This window comes from Lissotriton helveticus, chromosome 7 (genome assembly GCF_964261635.1).
Source record: "Lissotriton helveticus chromosome 7, aLisHel1.1, whole genome shotgun sequence".
NCBI classification, from domain to species: Eukaryota; Metazoa; Chordata; class Amphibia; order Caudata; family Salamandridae; genus Lissotriton; species Lissotriton helveticus.
In genome coordinates this window covers 157,510,685-157,525,489 of record NC_136068.1, presented here as the reverse complement: position 1 = coordinate 157,525,489, position 14,805 = coordinate 157,510,685, and the positions used below count along the sequence as shown (strand labels likewise).

At 44.3% G+C, this 14,805-nt stretch overlaps 1 protein-coding gene across 1 annotated transcript in view; it reads right to left on the bottom strand.

Moving 5' to 3' along the window:
• Positions 1-2,869: 2,869 nt before the first annotated feature.
• The window catches only part of LOC144768973 (piezo-type mechanosensitive ion channel component 2-like), a 700,333-nt gene continuing 688,397 nt past the window's right edge, over positions 2,870-14,805 (bottom strand). Inside the window, exon 54 of the mRNA XM_078652965.1 lies at positions 2,870-3,271. Coding sequence (XP_078509091.1) covers positions 3,016-3,271 — 256 coding nt within the window. The 3' untranslated portion in view covers positions 2,870-3,015. The remainder of the gene's footprint in view (positions 3,272-14,805) is intronic.

The window sequence follows — 14,805 nt, the reverse complement described above, 5'->3', positions numbered from 1 at the left end:
TATCACTGTTATTAACGATGCATCCTCCACACTTCAGCACTTTTCAACCCACCCTTTACACATATTGGGCCTCATTTACAATATTTTGATGCACGACAACGCAGCAAGCCTTCTTGCTGCGCGGCAAAATAAAATGGCAGGAATACGCAGTATCTACAAGATAAGGCGCATTCCTGTCCTTCTCCCTTACACCAGCGCACAAACAGTGGCCATATGCTAGCGCAGACACCCTTGCGTCATTTTGCAAACATTGTAAATCTGGGAATGCATCAAGATCCATGGATGATGAGTGGCAACCCCCACCGCAACACCCATGAAACACTCCTTTCATGCAGAGTAATGTGTGAAAGGGGTCCATAGTTACAGAGGACATGAAAGCCATGCAGGGTGATTTTATATGACCTTGTAAATATGGGGAATCCCATTGCGCTGCAGGTGCGTCAATAAAAGTGACGCAACAGCTGCGCAATGGGCTTGTGAGTAAGCCCCATTGTTTTTTGTAATCGTGCAGGTTCTAAACTTGTCTGTAAATCCTGTTGTCTCCTGCTTAATTGTACTGTGTGTAGCTATACTAGATGCATAGTTGTTTTCAACGTATAGGATCTAGCAGTATCTGGTTAAGTATCTGTCTCCCGGCATCTTTGGGTGGCTATGCATGTCCTGAGCAATGCATATTTTCATTATTTCATTGTAAGTTTGCAATCTTAGCCAACAGTATTTGGATGTAAAATATGCAAATCAATTGTTGAAAGGCAGTTTTTGGAGAATTTTCAGTTATGCACCAGTTTCCTAGTTGTGCGATATACTGAATGATTTTCCACAGAATTCCCTTTGTCGTCAAGTGATTTACCTTGCTAAGAAGATTATTAAAGATGAGCTTGAGTAACAAGATACCTAGCTTTATAACGTTACAAACAGTGTGGGGAAATAAATCAAGGGCAAGCCACGCTACTACAACAAAGTAATATGGGCATTCTAAGAAAGAAAGAAGGCCAGTGGCAGACCATGTTTAATTTCAGAAAATATTTGCAAATGCATGCAGGGGAAGATAATGCACAGATGTAATAAATATGACAACACTTAAAACTTCAAGCAACACAAGGTACCATAGGTTATTGCTAGACAACAAGTTAAAATTGAGTACACAATGTTCTGTTCATAAAACTTTATTCGGATCACAAGAATCCATAAAAGCAACATAGCATATTACAGTTTTAAAATTCCATATCACTTTTAAAACAACAAAGTACACTAAATATAATAGTTCATTTGAATACATATACAATCAGTACCAGTCGATTAAGAACTTGCAATATTTGTGCAATACATTCACCCAAGTACCTAAAAGGAAACTATCTGTCACTCCATGATTTTGCCCTCCTTTTCATGAAAGGGAACCAATGGGTAGACTCTCCCAAAGTATCCAACCCTGCTAGTTACTTCAACTCTGAGCTCTAGCTTATGGATAATATTTATACTTACGCAGCTTACAACGTTAGGCCTGTTCATATCTATTTCTCAATACTAAGTGCCAAGTGTTATGCACAGAACATAGAATGGAACTATAGAAATCTTATTACCACTGTACAGTGTCAAAGTTTATACCTTTACTCTCTCATTTCGGGCATCATAAGTGGGAAGAAAACACTTGGGAATTAGAAATGCACAAGGGGACTAAATGAAAAGGAATAAAATATTGACTTTTGATGTGGTATTCAGTTATTTAGGTGATGTTTCATTGCAGAGCGGGAGCATAAGGAGGGTCTAAACATCAGAATGTGGGACATTTCAGGATTTTGCATGGACTCCTTTCAGTTCCTAAGGCTAGTGAGTCAATGGGGTGGTGAGTGCCTTATTTTGACTGAAAATACTGAACATAGATGTTATCAGAATTTCTCAGATCATGCTGTTTGAGGACAAAGAAGGATTTTCTTTGTTAGTTGAACAAGACTAAGGAGTTTTTATTTTATGTGGTTTACCACTACCAAATTTCTAAGGTTTTAAAAAAGAGAAGAAAGGTAAGCTTGATGGCATTTGTTTCTTCGCTCATTCACCTTAAGTATGTAACAATGCACTGCTAAAGTTAACACTTCAGTAGACTGAACCTATCCTAAATATATATACCCTTGAGAATCTGCAGATGTGGGATAAAACAGTGTGGATTGAATCACTTAATTCAAAGGGAAATATGTAAATGGGTTGTGCAACATCCACTCTGCAGTGATATATTGAATACCCAAAGGACATTTTTATCTCTCATTGCCCGATATATGTTTTCCTTTGAGATTGTTATGGTATATTTACTGGTTTTCATTTTCTATGTTGTCCATACACTATATACATAAATAAACAAACTGCACACATATCTATTTGTTTAATGGGACGACTTGGAAGTGACGCAAAAGTCAAGAGAAATTGATTTGTAGAGTTAAATGTTTCAGTGCTATGTCAAGTGTTTTCTTATTGCAAGTACATGCAAATGACACCAAGAAAAAGAGTAGTCTCAGTCCTGCGGAGGATGTGAGCACGAGCTGCACATGGAGATCACGTAGAAAGTACACTTCGAAGACGCCAGCAGAAAGTCCTTAGCTGTAAGTAAAAAATGTTCTCTACAGCGCTGAACAACCTAACTGGCAAAATATCTTGTAATAGGTTATGGAATACAAGCAGCACCTTAACATGAATGTATACAAGAATGAACCAATTACCAGGATCTGTAAAACATCTAGAAATTGTCTTCAAAAGTTGTCATGCTCAATTGTGCAATCTTTTAGTTATTGTGCTTGCTTATTAGATTCACAGTGTACACAGCTTGCTGTATTCATGTGTGGTCTCATATCCTGCATTGCGTCCTATGAGATGAAGTTAGTCCTTCACATACTCTTCAAGAACCCTTTTAAGGCGCCCCCACTTAAATGGCCACTTCAGTAAGGGCTTTCAATAAGCCCCTTAGTGTTCTTTTGCTTTTATCCACTGATTTGTGCTTGAGCTGATGGTCACCAGTCTAATCGATGATCACTTCTCGTTCTTTTCCCTTGTCCACTTGATCATGGTTTCAGGTGATCGGTACAGGAAAATGAGTTTAGCAAAGAGCTGCTCCTCAAGGTCCAGGTCTCCAGTCTCTCTCACCAGGAATATATCCGTACAGAGTTTCAGAATACGGTCCACGTTAGGCAGCTCGTCAAACATGATGGATCGGGCAATGCCACTGAAGAATTCTCTGATAAATTTTCCAATGACCAGCACAACAGACATATAGAGCCCCACAATGCTAAAGGGGATGAGAAAGGAAAAGACAGTTAAGTGTGAATACTTAACATGCTGTTGGTGTACTCCGTAAACCCCACACTTTACCTCAAGATATTTTCTCATGCACTTAAAAGTTAACATTGTCTTTTTTTGTTTGGGTGCCCTGCTAGTAGAACAATACTTTTAAGTAACTAAAAGTTCCACCTTTCAACTCACATTGTCAACCATCTTGTTGTGATTTTAAACCAGAGATAGGTATGTAGGGCAGCAGGATTACAAGTATTCACACTTAGGCAGTATTTCTACAATCCCAACCTCTTCTGACTTTTTCAGTCTGACCCTGAGTTTTTTTCCCCGTGAACTACAGATCTTTGAGACAACTGGAGGGCTCCGCTAGTTGGAAGGATAAGGCTCCTCCTTATTTGGGGCTGTGCCCAGCAGAGCAGAAAGTTGTGCTGAACTTGAGGTGCAACTCAAGTCTATCCACACCAGGCTATGGAGTGACTGACGGTTGGCTGCAGTTGACTGTTTACCCCCCACTGACTTTATCAAAATTCTAATCAAGCCACCCATGATTGAGGTCCTTCAAATTCCTCTGAGAGTATATATTTTATGTAATTTAGTCCTCGGAAATGGTCTTTGCCGCCTGCTCCCAACGGCAAGATTTCTTGAATCATTAAGTCATTTGACCTCTTTATGTAACAAGTGATAGGTAAATTAATTTTACAGTGATAATGTCCCTTTGATCTTCTCGAAATTCTGTAATCCAGGGGGCAGATTTACAATAACTGGCACATCAATGAATATCAGCAGGGATGCGCCAGTTATTTTGTGTCATGGCAGACACCTCTTGCGCCACCATGGATGCGCCGCATTTGCAATGTGGCGCACCATGGAGCAAGAATAGACAGATGCTCTATGGAATTCCAATTGAAGCCCATGTTAGATGTCCTTCACATTTAACATGGGCTTCAATTGGAATTCCATAGAGCATATTATCAAGCCCATTATCGCCGTTTTAGCGGCAGTTTTCTGCTGCTAAAGCGGCGATAATTTTATCCCCTGTCTTGATAATATGGCCCACATTTTTATCAATGATGGAAGTATAAAAGGGCGAGTGGCCCCGCCAGGATGACCCTAAAATCATTTGGTGAAACACAGATCCCTGCAGTGTATGTATTAATCCAGTCTATCACCAGCCTAGTCTTAATGCATTAATGTTTCAAATTAAAGAACGAGGGCCTTATTTTTGTGACGTTCCGTGGCGCAGGAGCTATAGACAGCACTAAGCCACTTTTTTTTGGCTTGATGCTGCCTCGTAAATAATGTTCCCTTTAATACAGTTTCCTGCGTTAAAGGGGCGTGCAATGAGTGTTGCTGGGTGCATTCCCAGCAACATCCATGGCTTTTTGACACTGCCCCAGATTTACGACAAATTTAAGCCTAAGGGAGGCACAACAAGGAGAAATATCTTTATTTCTCCTCGTTTTTTATTTTCTACGTGTGCTGCATTCTGCATAACACATAGAAAGAGGAAAAAGCCTCTTGCATTCCCCCAAATCAGGCCCCCTTGCACAATGATGCAAAGGTGCCTGCATTGGTGCACGGCAGCCCATTGTGCACCGGCGCAGAGGAAAGGGATAGGTATCTAACAGATGCGTCGCATTCTGCCCAGTTTTTTTGCCGTAGGGCAGTGCAGCAGGAAAGCCTGCGGTGGGGCCCTATAATGAGGTCCCATGTATCTAAAATATATATTTTATTTGTACTTTAAAAAAACGATTTCCAGTGGAGATCTTCTGCAGCTAGTAATGTCTTTGTTACTCGATTTGTAGATCTAGCAGCAGTTTGTTGACTTTTCCTGTGGAATGGTATGCTGCCTGAATGAGTTGTTTTCACATTAGGTTATGATTCTCTCCATCAGGGGTAAGGACATTCCATCTTACCCCTTTTTCTTTTACAAAAAAATCACCACTATCCAGGATATCTTTGCTGTGTCACTCCCTAGCCAAGAGGATGCCGGAGCACCTCTCTTAGATGTACATCCCCCCCTAACATTTCACTCACTGAGTTCCAGGTGATTTCCCAGGAGCAATCCCTGGCACTTCCGAAATCTGGCTCGCCTTCCGACCCCTGCCCAGCCAAAGTTCTGTCTGCCTTAGCGGAAGTGATTAATCCCATAGTAAATCCAATTTTGAACACTGCTCTACGGAAAGGGATCATGCCATCAGCAAGAAAGCATGCTAAAATTCTTCCGCTACTTAAGAAACCTACGGCAGACCCTGAGGTTGCCAGCAACTATCGGCCTATTTCACTCCTGCCTTTTTTCTCAAAGGCTATAGAGAAATATGCTAATGGAGTTCTAACTAACTTTTTGGAAACCAATCATCTGTTGCACCCTAGCCAGTCAGGCTTCAGAGCCAATTTCAGCACTGAAACAGCTTTGCTGGAGGTGGCTGAAACCATCAAAGCTACTCTGGACAGAGTGGGTAATGCAGTCCTGGTTTTATTGGATCTCTCTGCAGCTTTCGATACCGTGCCCCATAATCGATTACTGTATCGCTCAGTGAGAACGGTATTGGTGGCACGGAACTGAGATGGTTCACACCCTTTCTGGCCAACCGCTCCCAAACAATATGGTCCCCTCCTTTAGCTGCTGAGATTCCTTTTTTGAACATGGGTGTCCCCCACGGCTCTATTCTGAGCCCTACACTATTTAATTTGTACATGGCCCCACTAGCCCCCCCTTGCGGAGGGAGCAGGGGCTAAAATAGTGTCTTACGCTGACGACACCCAATTGTTGTTTACATATGAGAAGGGCGTTCATTTCAATGGTACTCTCATTAACTCTTGTCTTTCAAAAGTCTTTTCCTGGTTTAGTCAGAATCATTTAAAATGCAATTCCGAGAAATCCAAGATTATTTCTTTGGGGCCACGCTCCCCTGTAGCCTGGCATACATGGTGGCCGCAAGACATGTCCCCTCCTATCTCTTCGGTCTCTACCGTGAAAAATATGGGAGTCAAACTGGATGCAACCCTCTCAATGAAAATCCAAGTTCAGACTGTGGCTGGGGTCTGTTTTGGACTCTTGAGAATGTTGCTGAATTTCCTTCCTTTGCTTTCCATTCCTTACAGGAAAACTGTTGTCCAGGCCTTGGTTCTCTCTAGACTTGATTATGTGAACTCCTTGCATCTCGGCCACCCGGATTATCTCTTGGGCCGACTGCAAGTGATTCAGAACGCAGCGGCCAGGGCCATCTTAGTGATTGGGCCTAGAACCCATACTTCCCTACTTCTGGTCTCGCTGCACTGGCTCCCGGTGCGGAAAAGAATATTTTTCAAGGCCCTGGTCCTGGTCTTCAAAGCTTTCCACAAGATTGGCAGTACAAAAGGGAGTGGTGATGGACGGAGCATCTGAATCAATCAAACACTCACACCCAGTCAAAAGATCTGGGTTTAATCCATCACCGTTCTTTAGCCCACTCTGCCACCCCAGTTCAGACATGGCTATATGCAAATGAGTCTGACCCTGTGCCTCATGGGAACAGTCCAGCCCGAACTGCCAAGCCATGTCTTCCCTGGACCGGAAACAAGCTTCCGAGGACCGGTTTCTGGCAATCCAGCCGTCTTCAGCCCGGCTTGCTTGAATCCAGTGGCAAAGTGAGCAAGGGACTCACGTCTGAGCATACCCTGCCACACTTATGGCGGCCAAAATCAGTACAAAAGGGGGTGGTGATGGACGGAGCATCTGAATCAATCAAACACTCACACCCAGTCAAAAGATCTGGGTTTAATCCATCACCGTTCTTTAGTCCACTCTGCCACCCCAGTTCAGACATGGCTATATGCAAATCAGTCTGACCCTGTGCCTCATGGGAACAGTCCAGCCCGAACTGCCAAGCCATGTCTTCCCTGGACCGGAAACAAGCTTCCGAGGACCGGTTTCTGGCATTCCAGCCGTCTTCAGCCCGGCTTGCTTGAATCCAGTGGCAAAGTGAGCAAGGGACTCACGTCTGAGCATACCCTGCCACACTTATGGCGGCCAAAAGCAGTACAAAAGGGAGTGGTGATGGACGGAGCATCTGAATCAATCAAACACTCACACCCAGTCAAGAGATCCGGGTTTAATCCATCACCGTTCTTTAGCCCACTCTGCCACCCCAGTTCAGACATGGCTATATGCAAATCAGTCTGACCCTGTGCCTCTTGGGAACAGTCCAGCCCGAACTGCCAAGCCATGTCTTCCCTGGAGCGGAAACAAGTTTCCGAGGACCGGTTTCTGGCATTCCAGCCGTCTTCAGCCCAGCTTGCTTGAATCCAGTGGCAAAGTGAGCAAGGGACGCACGTCTGAGCATACCCTGCCACACTTATGGCGGCCAAAAGCAGTACAAAAGGGGGTGGTGATGGACGGAGCATCTGAATCAATCAAACACTAACACCCAGTCAAAAGATCTGGGTTTAATCCATCACCGTTCTTTAGCCCACTCTGCCACCCCAGTTCAGACATGGCTATATGCAAATCAGTCTGACCCTGTGCCTCAGGGGAACAGTCCAGCCCGAACTGCCAAGCCATGTCTTCCCTGGACCGGAAACAAGCTTCCGAGGACCGGTTTCTGGCATTCCAGCCGTCTTCAGCCCGGCTTGTTTGAATCCAGTGGCAAATCCAGATGCTCCGTCCATCACCACCCCCTTTTGTACTTCCACAAGATTGGAGCATCTTACCTTAGGGACAGATTTCAACCTTACCTCCTCAGCGCACTCTGACATCTTCTTCCCAACTGCTGATTACTGTCCCTAAGGTCCAACTTTCCCGGGTAGGGGGCAGATCTTTTCATGCAACGGCCTCCAGGTTATGGAATAGGCTGCCTTTTGCTATCAGACAGAGTTCTGACCTCCTCATCTTTAGAAAAAGTTTGAAAACGTGGCTCTTTCAGATGTGATTTCAACGTGGTTGGTTGTGCATGGTCTGATGTTATGGGGTCTACACTTGTGGTCCAGCGCCGGGACACTCCTGGGAGTAGCCGTGCGCTATACAAATATAGATTAACATAACATAACATAACCTTCACTAGCGGTCTCATCCACTTTTTACCTGCACAACCCTGTTTGCACTTGTTTAAATTGTTTTTAACCCTGCTAGTTCAAGTACTTTCTTAGCGTATCTCTTTAAGAGGAAAGCTGTTTCTTGAATCTGTTAGTTTGGCTGGGAGGAGGGAGGAGCTAAAATCGGGATTCACAAACATTTCCACCATTTTTACTTTGCTGGGACACAGAGAGGCGCCATTTGCTGACCGTGCACGCTCTAGTCCTCATGCATTAAAAAAGAGGCGCTGTGCGTACGCAGTAGGTCTCTTCCTACTTTTTACCTGCACAATCCTGTGTGCACTTGTTTACATTTTTTTTCACCCTGCTAGTTAAAGTACTTTCTTAGCGGTACCTGTTTAAGAGGAAAACTGTTTCTTGAATCTGTTGGTGTGGCTGGGAGGAGGGAGCAGCTAAAATTGGGATCCCCAAGCATTTCTGCCATTTTTACTTTGCTGGGACACGGAGAGGCGCAATTTTCTGTCAGTGCGCACTCTAGTCCTCATGCATTTAAACATGGGTGCTGCGTTGACGCAGTAGTTCTCTTCCTACTTTTTACCTGCACAACCCTGTTTGCACTTGTTTAAATTGTTTTTAACCCTTCTAGTTAAAGTACTTTCTTAGCGGTACCTGTTTAAGAGGAATGCTGTTTCTTGAATCTGTTGGTTAGGAGGGAGCAGCTAAAATCGGGATTCTCGAGCATTTTCACCATTTGTACTTAGCTGGGGCATGGAGAGGTGCCATTTTCCGACAGTGGGCACTCTAGGCCTCATGCATTTAAACTGAGGTGCTGCGCGCATGCGCCGCTGGCGCACCAAAGTCAAGCCCGTGAATGCCCGTCCGCGTCCTGGAGGTGGCCACTGCCCGGCATGCTGCCAGTATGAATGCAGACAAGAAGCAGAGACTGGTGTACGATGGGTCAACGCTGTGAAATCCAGCTACAAAATGTTCCTGGAAGGGAGATGTAATGGGGGGTGGGAAGCTTGATGTATTCATATGCGCACGCTGTAACTAGGTCTTTCCATGTGAAGCAGAGGGTTCTCCCACAAAGTCAGTCAGACGCAATATTAGACTAAAGAGGGAAAAGCATGAGGGAGACTTCTTTGCTTCTTTGTTAAACATGCGCTTCCTGCAGAAGCATTAAATGCTGGTTTATGACCTTCTTCAGGACTTTCAACCTGACTTACTGTTTTTAACAGAAACGTGGCTCACAGATTCCTCCAATCGCATGCTTGCAGCAACCATTCCACAAGGGTATAAGGTACTTAGGAAGGATTGTCCCATCTGTAAAAGGGGGGGGGGGGCTATTATCTCTAGGAGTGGAGGCGGTAACATGCTGAATTAGATTAGCCCCAGCAAGGGCTGACACCAGCTGAGCTGCCTGCATGCAACTAGGATCATTAATGTGTAGGTTACAATCCCCTAATCCTTGGTGAGGCAGAGTATTAAAGAGCTAGCTCCAATGATGACATGTAACTCAAATAAAGCTAAGCATTCTGCCCCCTGGCAGGTGACAGCAAACTGAAACAGGTAGCTGCTGAATTTTGCTATCAAAGAAGTCAGAAATATTTTCACACAAAGCGTGGGAAGGTTGCACCATGGTCGCTAATTCCCTAGGGTTAAGAAAGGCGTTGACTACCTCTTTGGTAGAGTTATCTGCCCTATAGATGCAACTAGTCCCTCCTGGCTGCTTTTATCAGTCTGTGCAGCTCTTTCATGCATTTTTATATGTAGTTCTTGCCATCTCACAATAATTCGACCTCCACTGACGTTTCAGGAGTGTACAGTTGCTCTTAACTGACCTGATCAACTCCGAGAACCAGGGGGCCAAGGGAGAAAGCCTCATTGATCTCGCTGGTCTGGCCAGAACAGCTGACTCCACAGCTGCAGGGATCCACTGATTTAAGGCACAGGTATCAGCATTTGGGTCGGTTGAGAGTGGCGGTTGATTGGCCTGTAGAATGGGACCCAAGGCCCCAGCAGTGAGTTTTTTCCAAGTTCTTTCAATAAACAGTTGGTTACCCTTGCTCTGACATGGCTTATCCATATTAAAGAAAAATGGAATTAGGTAATGATGAGACCAGACCAATTTGCTAGGTGCCTGTGTGCACAGAGACGCAATGTTTGAGAACACCAGGTCAAGGGTATGCCCTGCCTTGTGCGTGGGGGTGGTAACATGCTCAAATAGATTAGCCCCAGCAAGGGCTGATGCCAGCTGAGCTGCCTGCATGCAACTAGGATCATTAATGTGTAGGTTAAAACCCCATAATCCTTGGTGAGGCAGAGTATTAATGAGCTAGCTCCAATGATGATATGTAACTCAAATAAAGCTAAGCATTCTGCCCCTTGGTTTAATAAAGCTTTAACCCCTTCGACGCTCATGACGAGCTCAGCTCGTCATGAGTTACGCCTCTCGTACGCTCATGACGAGCTGAGCTCGTCATGAACCGCTGGTTTTTGGAAAAGTCAGCGCACAGCGGGAAAATGCGCCGCACGCGTGGGCTTAAAAACCAGTAAAAGAGCTTGTAAGAGACAAACCTGAGTATAAGTCAGCCTTGAAGGCCCACTACATAAAACTCAAGGCAATGAAAAAATTCATTTGGAAGAAAAAATTGAGACATCAAATAACAAAGGAAAGGAGATTTTTAAAATCCTTTTCCAATGCTGTGTCCACCATCAGAGATCATCCACTAACGAGGGAATGGACCAATCACTTAGCAGATTTCTTTCATGGAAAGATCATGACCATACAGAACTCCTTCGCTGGGGTGTCTCTGGTTGATAACCCGGATGTGCAAGTTACAGATATATGGCAGCCCTCCGGGGAATCCCCTTCTCTTTTGTAAATACCCCAGCTGATGTTAGAAGAATCTCTGGCTATTATCACAGGAATAAATTTGGGCTCCTCTGCTGATCCTTGTCAAGCTCAACTTTTGTCAAAAGTGGCCATGGCCATCAATCCTGTAGCTAATATTGTTCTTAATATCTCACTGGATGCTGGCTGTCTGTCTTCTATGTGGAAACAGGCTATAATCCTACCGCTATTAAAAAAATCTTCAGTGGATCCCAAAGTTCTAGCTAATTACAAGCCAATATCTTTACTTCCGGCCTTTTCCAAGGTGCTGGAAAAACATGTGAATGCAGTCATCTCGGAAATAATAATTTACTGCATAGTAGTCAATCAGGCTTCAGGGCTAGCTATAGCACTGAAATAGCCTTGTTTGGGGTTACAGAACATATCAAAGAGAAGTTAGATAGGGGGAGCAGTCCTGGTGTTGTTGGACTTGCGGGCGGCCTTCGATGCGGTCCCGCACACTAAACTCTTGGAAAGGATGGAGAAGCTTGGTATTAGTGGTACTGCATTAATGTTTATGTTTGTTTATGTTTATTGGTTTGTATAGCGCTGAATCACCCATGAGGGTATCTCGGCGCTTGGGACTAAACATCATAGCAGTACCAATGAATAATTAAAAAAGATATGTTTTTAACATTTTTCTAAATAGGATCAGATTGGAACAGGCACGTAAATGTAGAGGCAGGTGGTTCCAAAACATAGGGGCCTGGTAGGAAAATGATTTGGCTCCACTACGTGCTTTTTTTTATCCTAGGAACAGTAATCAGTAGCTCTGAGCTAGATCTAAGAGAACGCATAGGAGAATAAGGGGTCAATTTACAGGTCAGATACATAGGTCCTATCCCTTTAAGGGCCTTGTGGATGATGCATCCTATTTTAAACTGTATTCTTTTTATGATAGGGAGCCAATGTAGCTGAATCAGGAGAGGTGCTGAAGGTGTTCTAGCCGGTGCATCAACTGTAAGGCGAGCAGCGGTGTTTTGTGCAACCTGTAATCTCTTAATGGCCGATGTGTTTGCTGAGAACAAAAGGGCATTACAGTAATCTATCCTGCTGAGTACCAAGGCCTGCATCAGGGTTTTCTTAGTGGAAGTGGGCAGAAGGGGAAAAATCCTACGTAGGAGACCCAGAATGTAATAACACGACCCCGCCGTGGTGTTGGCATGTGTCTCCAAAGTCAGTTTCCGATCAATTCTGACCCCCAGATTTTTAACCGCCTCCTTGGGGGTGGGGGCGGTGCCTAATTCATCAGGCCACCAGGTGGGTGTCCAGCATATTTCAGCTCCTCCGAACAGCATTATCTCTGACTTCCCTGCATTAAGTTGCAGAAAATTGGTCTGCATCCAAGCAGCAATGGCTTTCATGCCATCCGAAAATCTAGGTTGGATGTTGGGGTTGTTTTTGTCAAAGGTCAGGAGGAGCTGAGTATCGTCTGCGTACGAGATAGGGGTGAAGCCTAAATCTCTCATCAGTCTGGCTAAAGGAGAAACATAAATATTAAAAAGGGTCGGGCTCAGACAGGAGCCCTGTGGAACCCCTTTGGTGACTTTAGTCGTGGTTGATTTAAATGCGCCCATAGTAACAGTCTGTGTCCTGTTTGTCAGGAAGCTAGTGAGCCATTGTAAAGCCAATCCTCTAACACCTATCCTCTCTAGTCTCTCCAATAGGATCTGATGGGAGACCGTATTAAAAGGTGCTGAAAGATCAAGCAGCACAAGGAGTGCTGCCTGATCTTTATCCAGAGCCATCCGAATATTGTCCGTGACTTCAATGAGAGCAGATTCAGTACTATGTTTAACTCTGAACCCTGATTGGGAAGCATCAAGCTGTTGTGTAGATTCCAAATACTCTGAAAGGTGTCTATTAATATGTTTCTCAATTAGTTTGGTCTGTAGGGGGAGCAACGAGATGGGACGATAATTGCCAAGGTCTGTGATAGGGGCTTTGAGATTCTTGCGTAAAGGAATGATTTGCGCATCTTTCCATGAGGCTGGGAGATAACCATTGATGAGGGATTTGTTAGAATGGCACAGATAGGAGGGGCAAGCTGTTCAGCAAATTTAGCCACAATTTTGGCAGGTATAATATCCAACGGGGAGCCTAATTTGGTTTTATCTTATAGGGTTTCCTCTTCCTTAGGGCAGAGAGGTGGGAAGGAACACAATAAGTGTGAAGTGTCCTGCGACGGGGCTACGTTGAGTATCTCGGGCATGAAAATAGGGTTAGCTGAAGTAATTTTTTGATAAATAAGATCAATTTTCTGAATGAGGTATGACGCAACCTTGTCACACAGGGCTTGCGAGGGAGATTCATCATTTCACAGGCTTTAGGGCTCGCATAAGATTTAACTATGTTGAATAAAGTCCTGGAATTGGAGCCAGCTTCCGCCAATTGCTGGGAAATATGTGCCTTTCGCGCTTTTTTGAGGTTAGTATGGTATGTTGCTAGAGCGCTTTTGTATATCTCTCTATCTGAATCCTTATGTTGTGATCTCCAGATGCGTTCTAGTTTTTTTACATCCCTTCTTTTCTGCCCTAAGGGCTGTGGAATACCAGTCAGAGGATGTCAATGTATGGGCATATGTAACTGGTTTCAAAGGGGGCGTTTTCGTCCAAGATCTTCAAAATGGTCGCATTAAAATGTAGTACTTGTTGGTCGACATTGAAGTGGCGTGTATCTACATCCCATGTCATAAAGGGGGAAGTAAAAAGGTCGGTGTTAATTTTATGCCAAGGTCGATACCATCTGTTCATAGCTGGTGCAGAACTAGATGGGGTAGAAGGGCTAAATAATTTGAAACTCAATAAAAGTGTCTAGACTCCTTTTTAGAGGACAGAAATCAGGAAGTCTGGACTCCTCCCTTTGCAGTTACCATCACTAATTTAAAAGTAGGGGTCCCGCAGGGCTCGACACTGAGCCGAAAAAACTTTTTATTATGTATATAACCCCACTAGCATCACTGGCGGAAATATTCGGGGAAAAAATAATTTTGTATGCCGACGATACTCAGTTGCTCTTCACCTGTGAAAAAGGGGCAGACTTTGAGGGAGAGAAGAATAGAAGATGTCTCTCCGGGATGTTCAACTGGCTGCTGAAGAATCAACTGAAGTGCAACTCGAGAAATCTGAGATTATCTTTTTTGGTGCACCTCCCTCTGAAAAGTGGAGACTCTCTTGGCGTTTGGAAATGTCTCCACCACCCTCTGCACAAAACACATTTATGGAACTGGGCATTTCTATCGATAGCTCTCTCTCAAGGAAACATCAAATCCAAATGGTAGCAGGCACCTGTTTTGGTTTACTGCAAATGCTCAGGAAATTCCTACCTCGGCTATCACTGAACACTAGGAAGACTGTGGTCCAGGCACTGGATTGCGCAAATGTTTTGTACCTGGGTCTGCCTGAATAACTTCTCAACCGTCTGCAGGTAGTTCAAAATGCAGTGGCCAGATTGCTTCTTACTTTAAATCCAGGACACATATGTCCCCACCCTCAGAGCCCTTCACTGGTTACCATTGAGAAAAAGGATCAACTTTAAGGCTTTGGTGCTTACTTTCAAAGCCTGAAATGGCATGTGGGCTGGCTACCTCAGGAACAGAGTATCCCATTACACGCCTTCCAGAA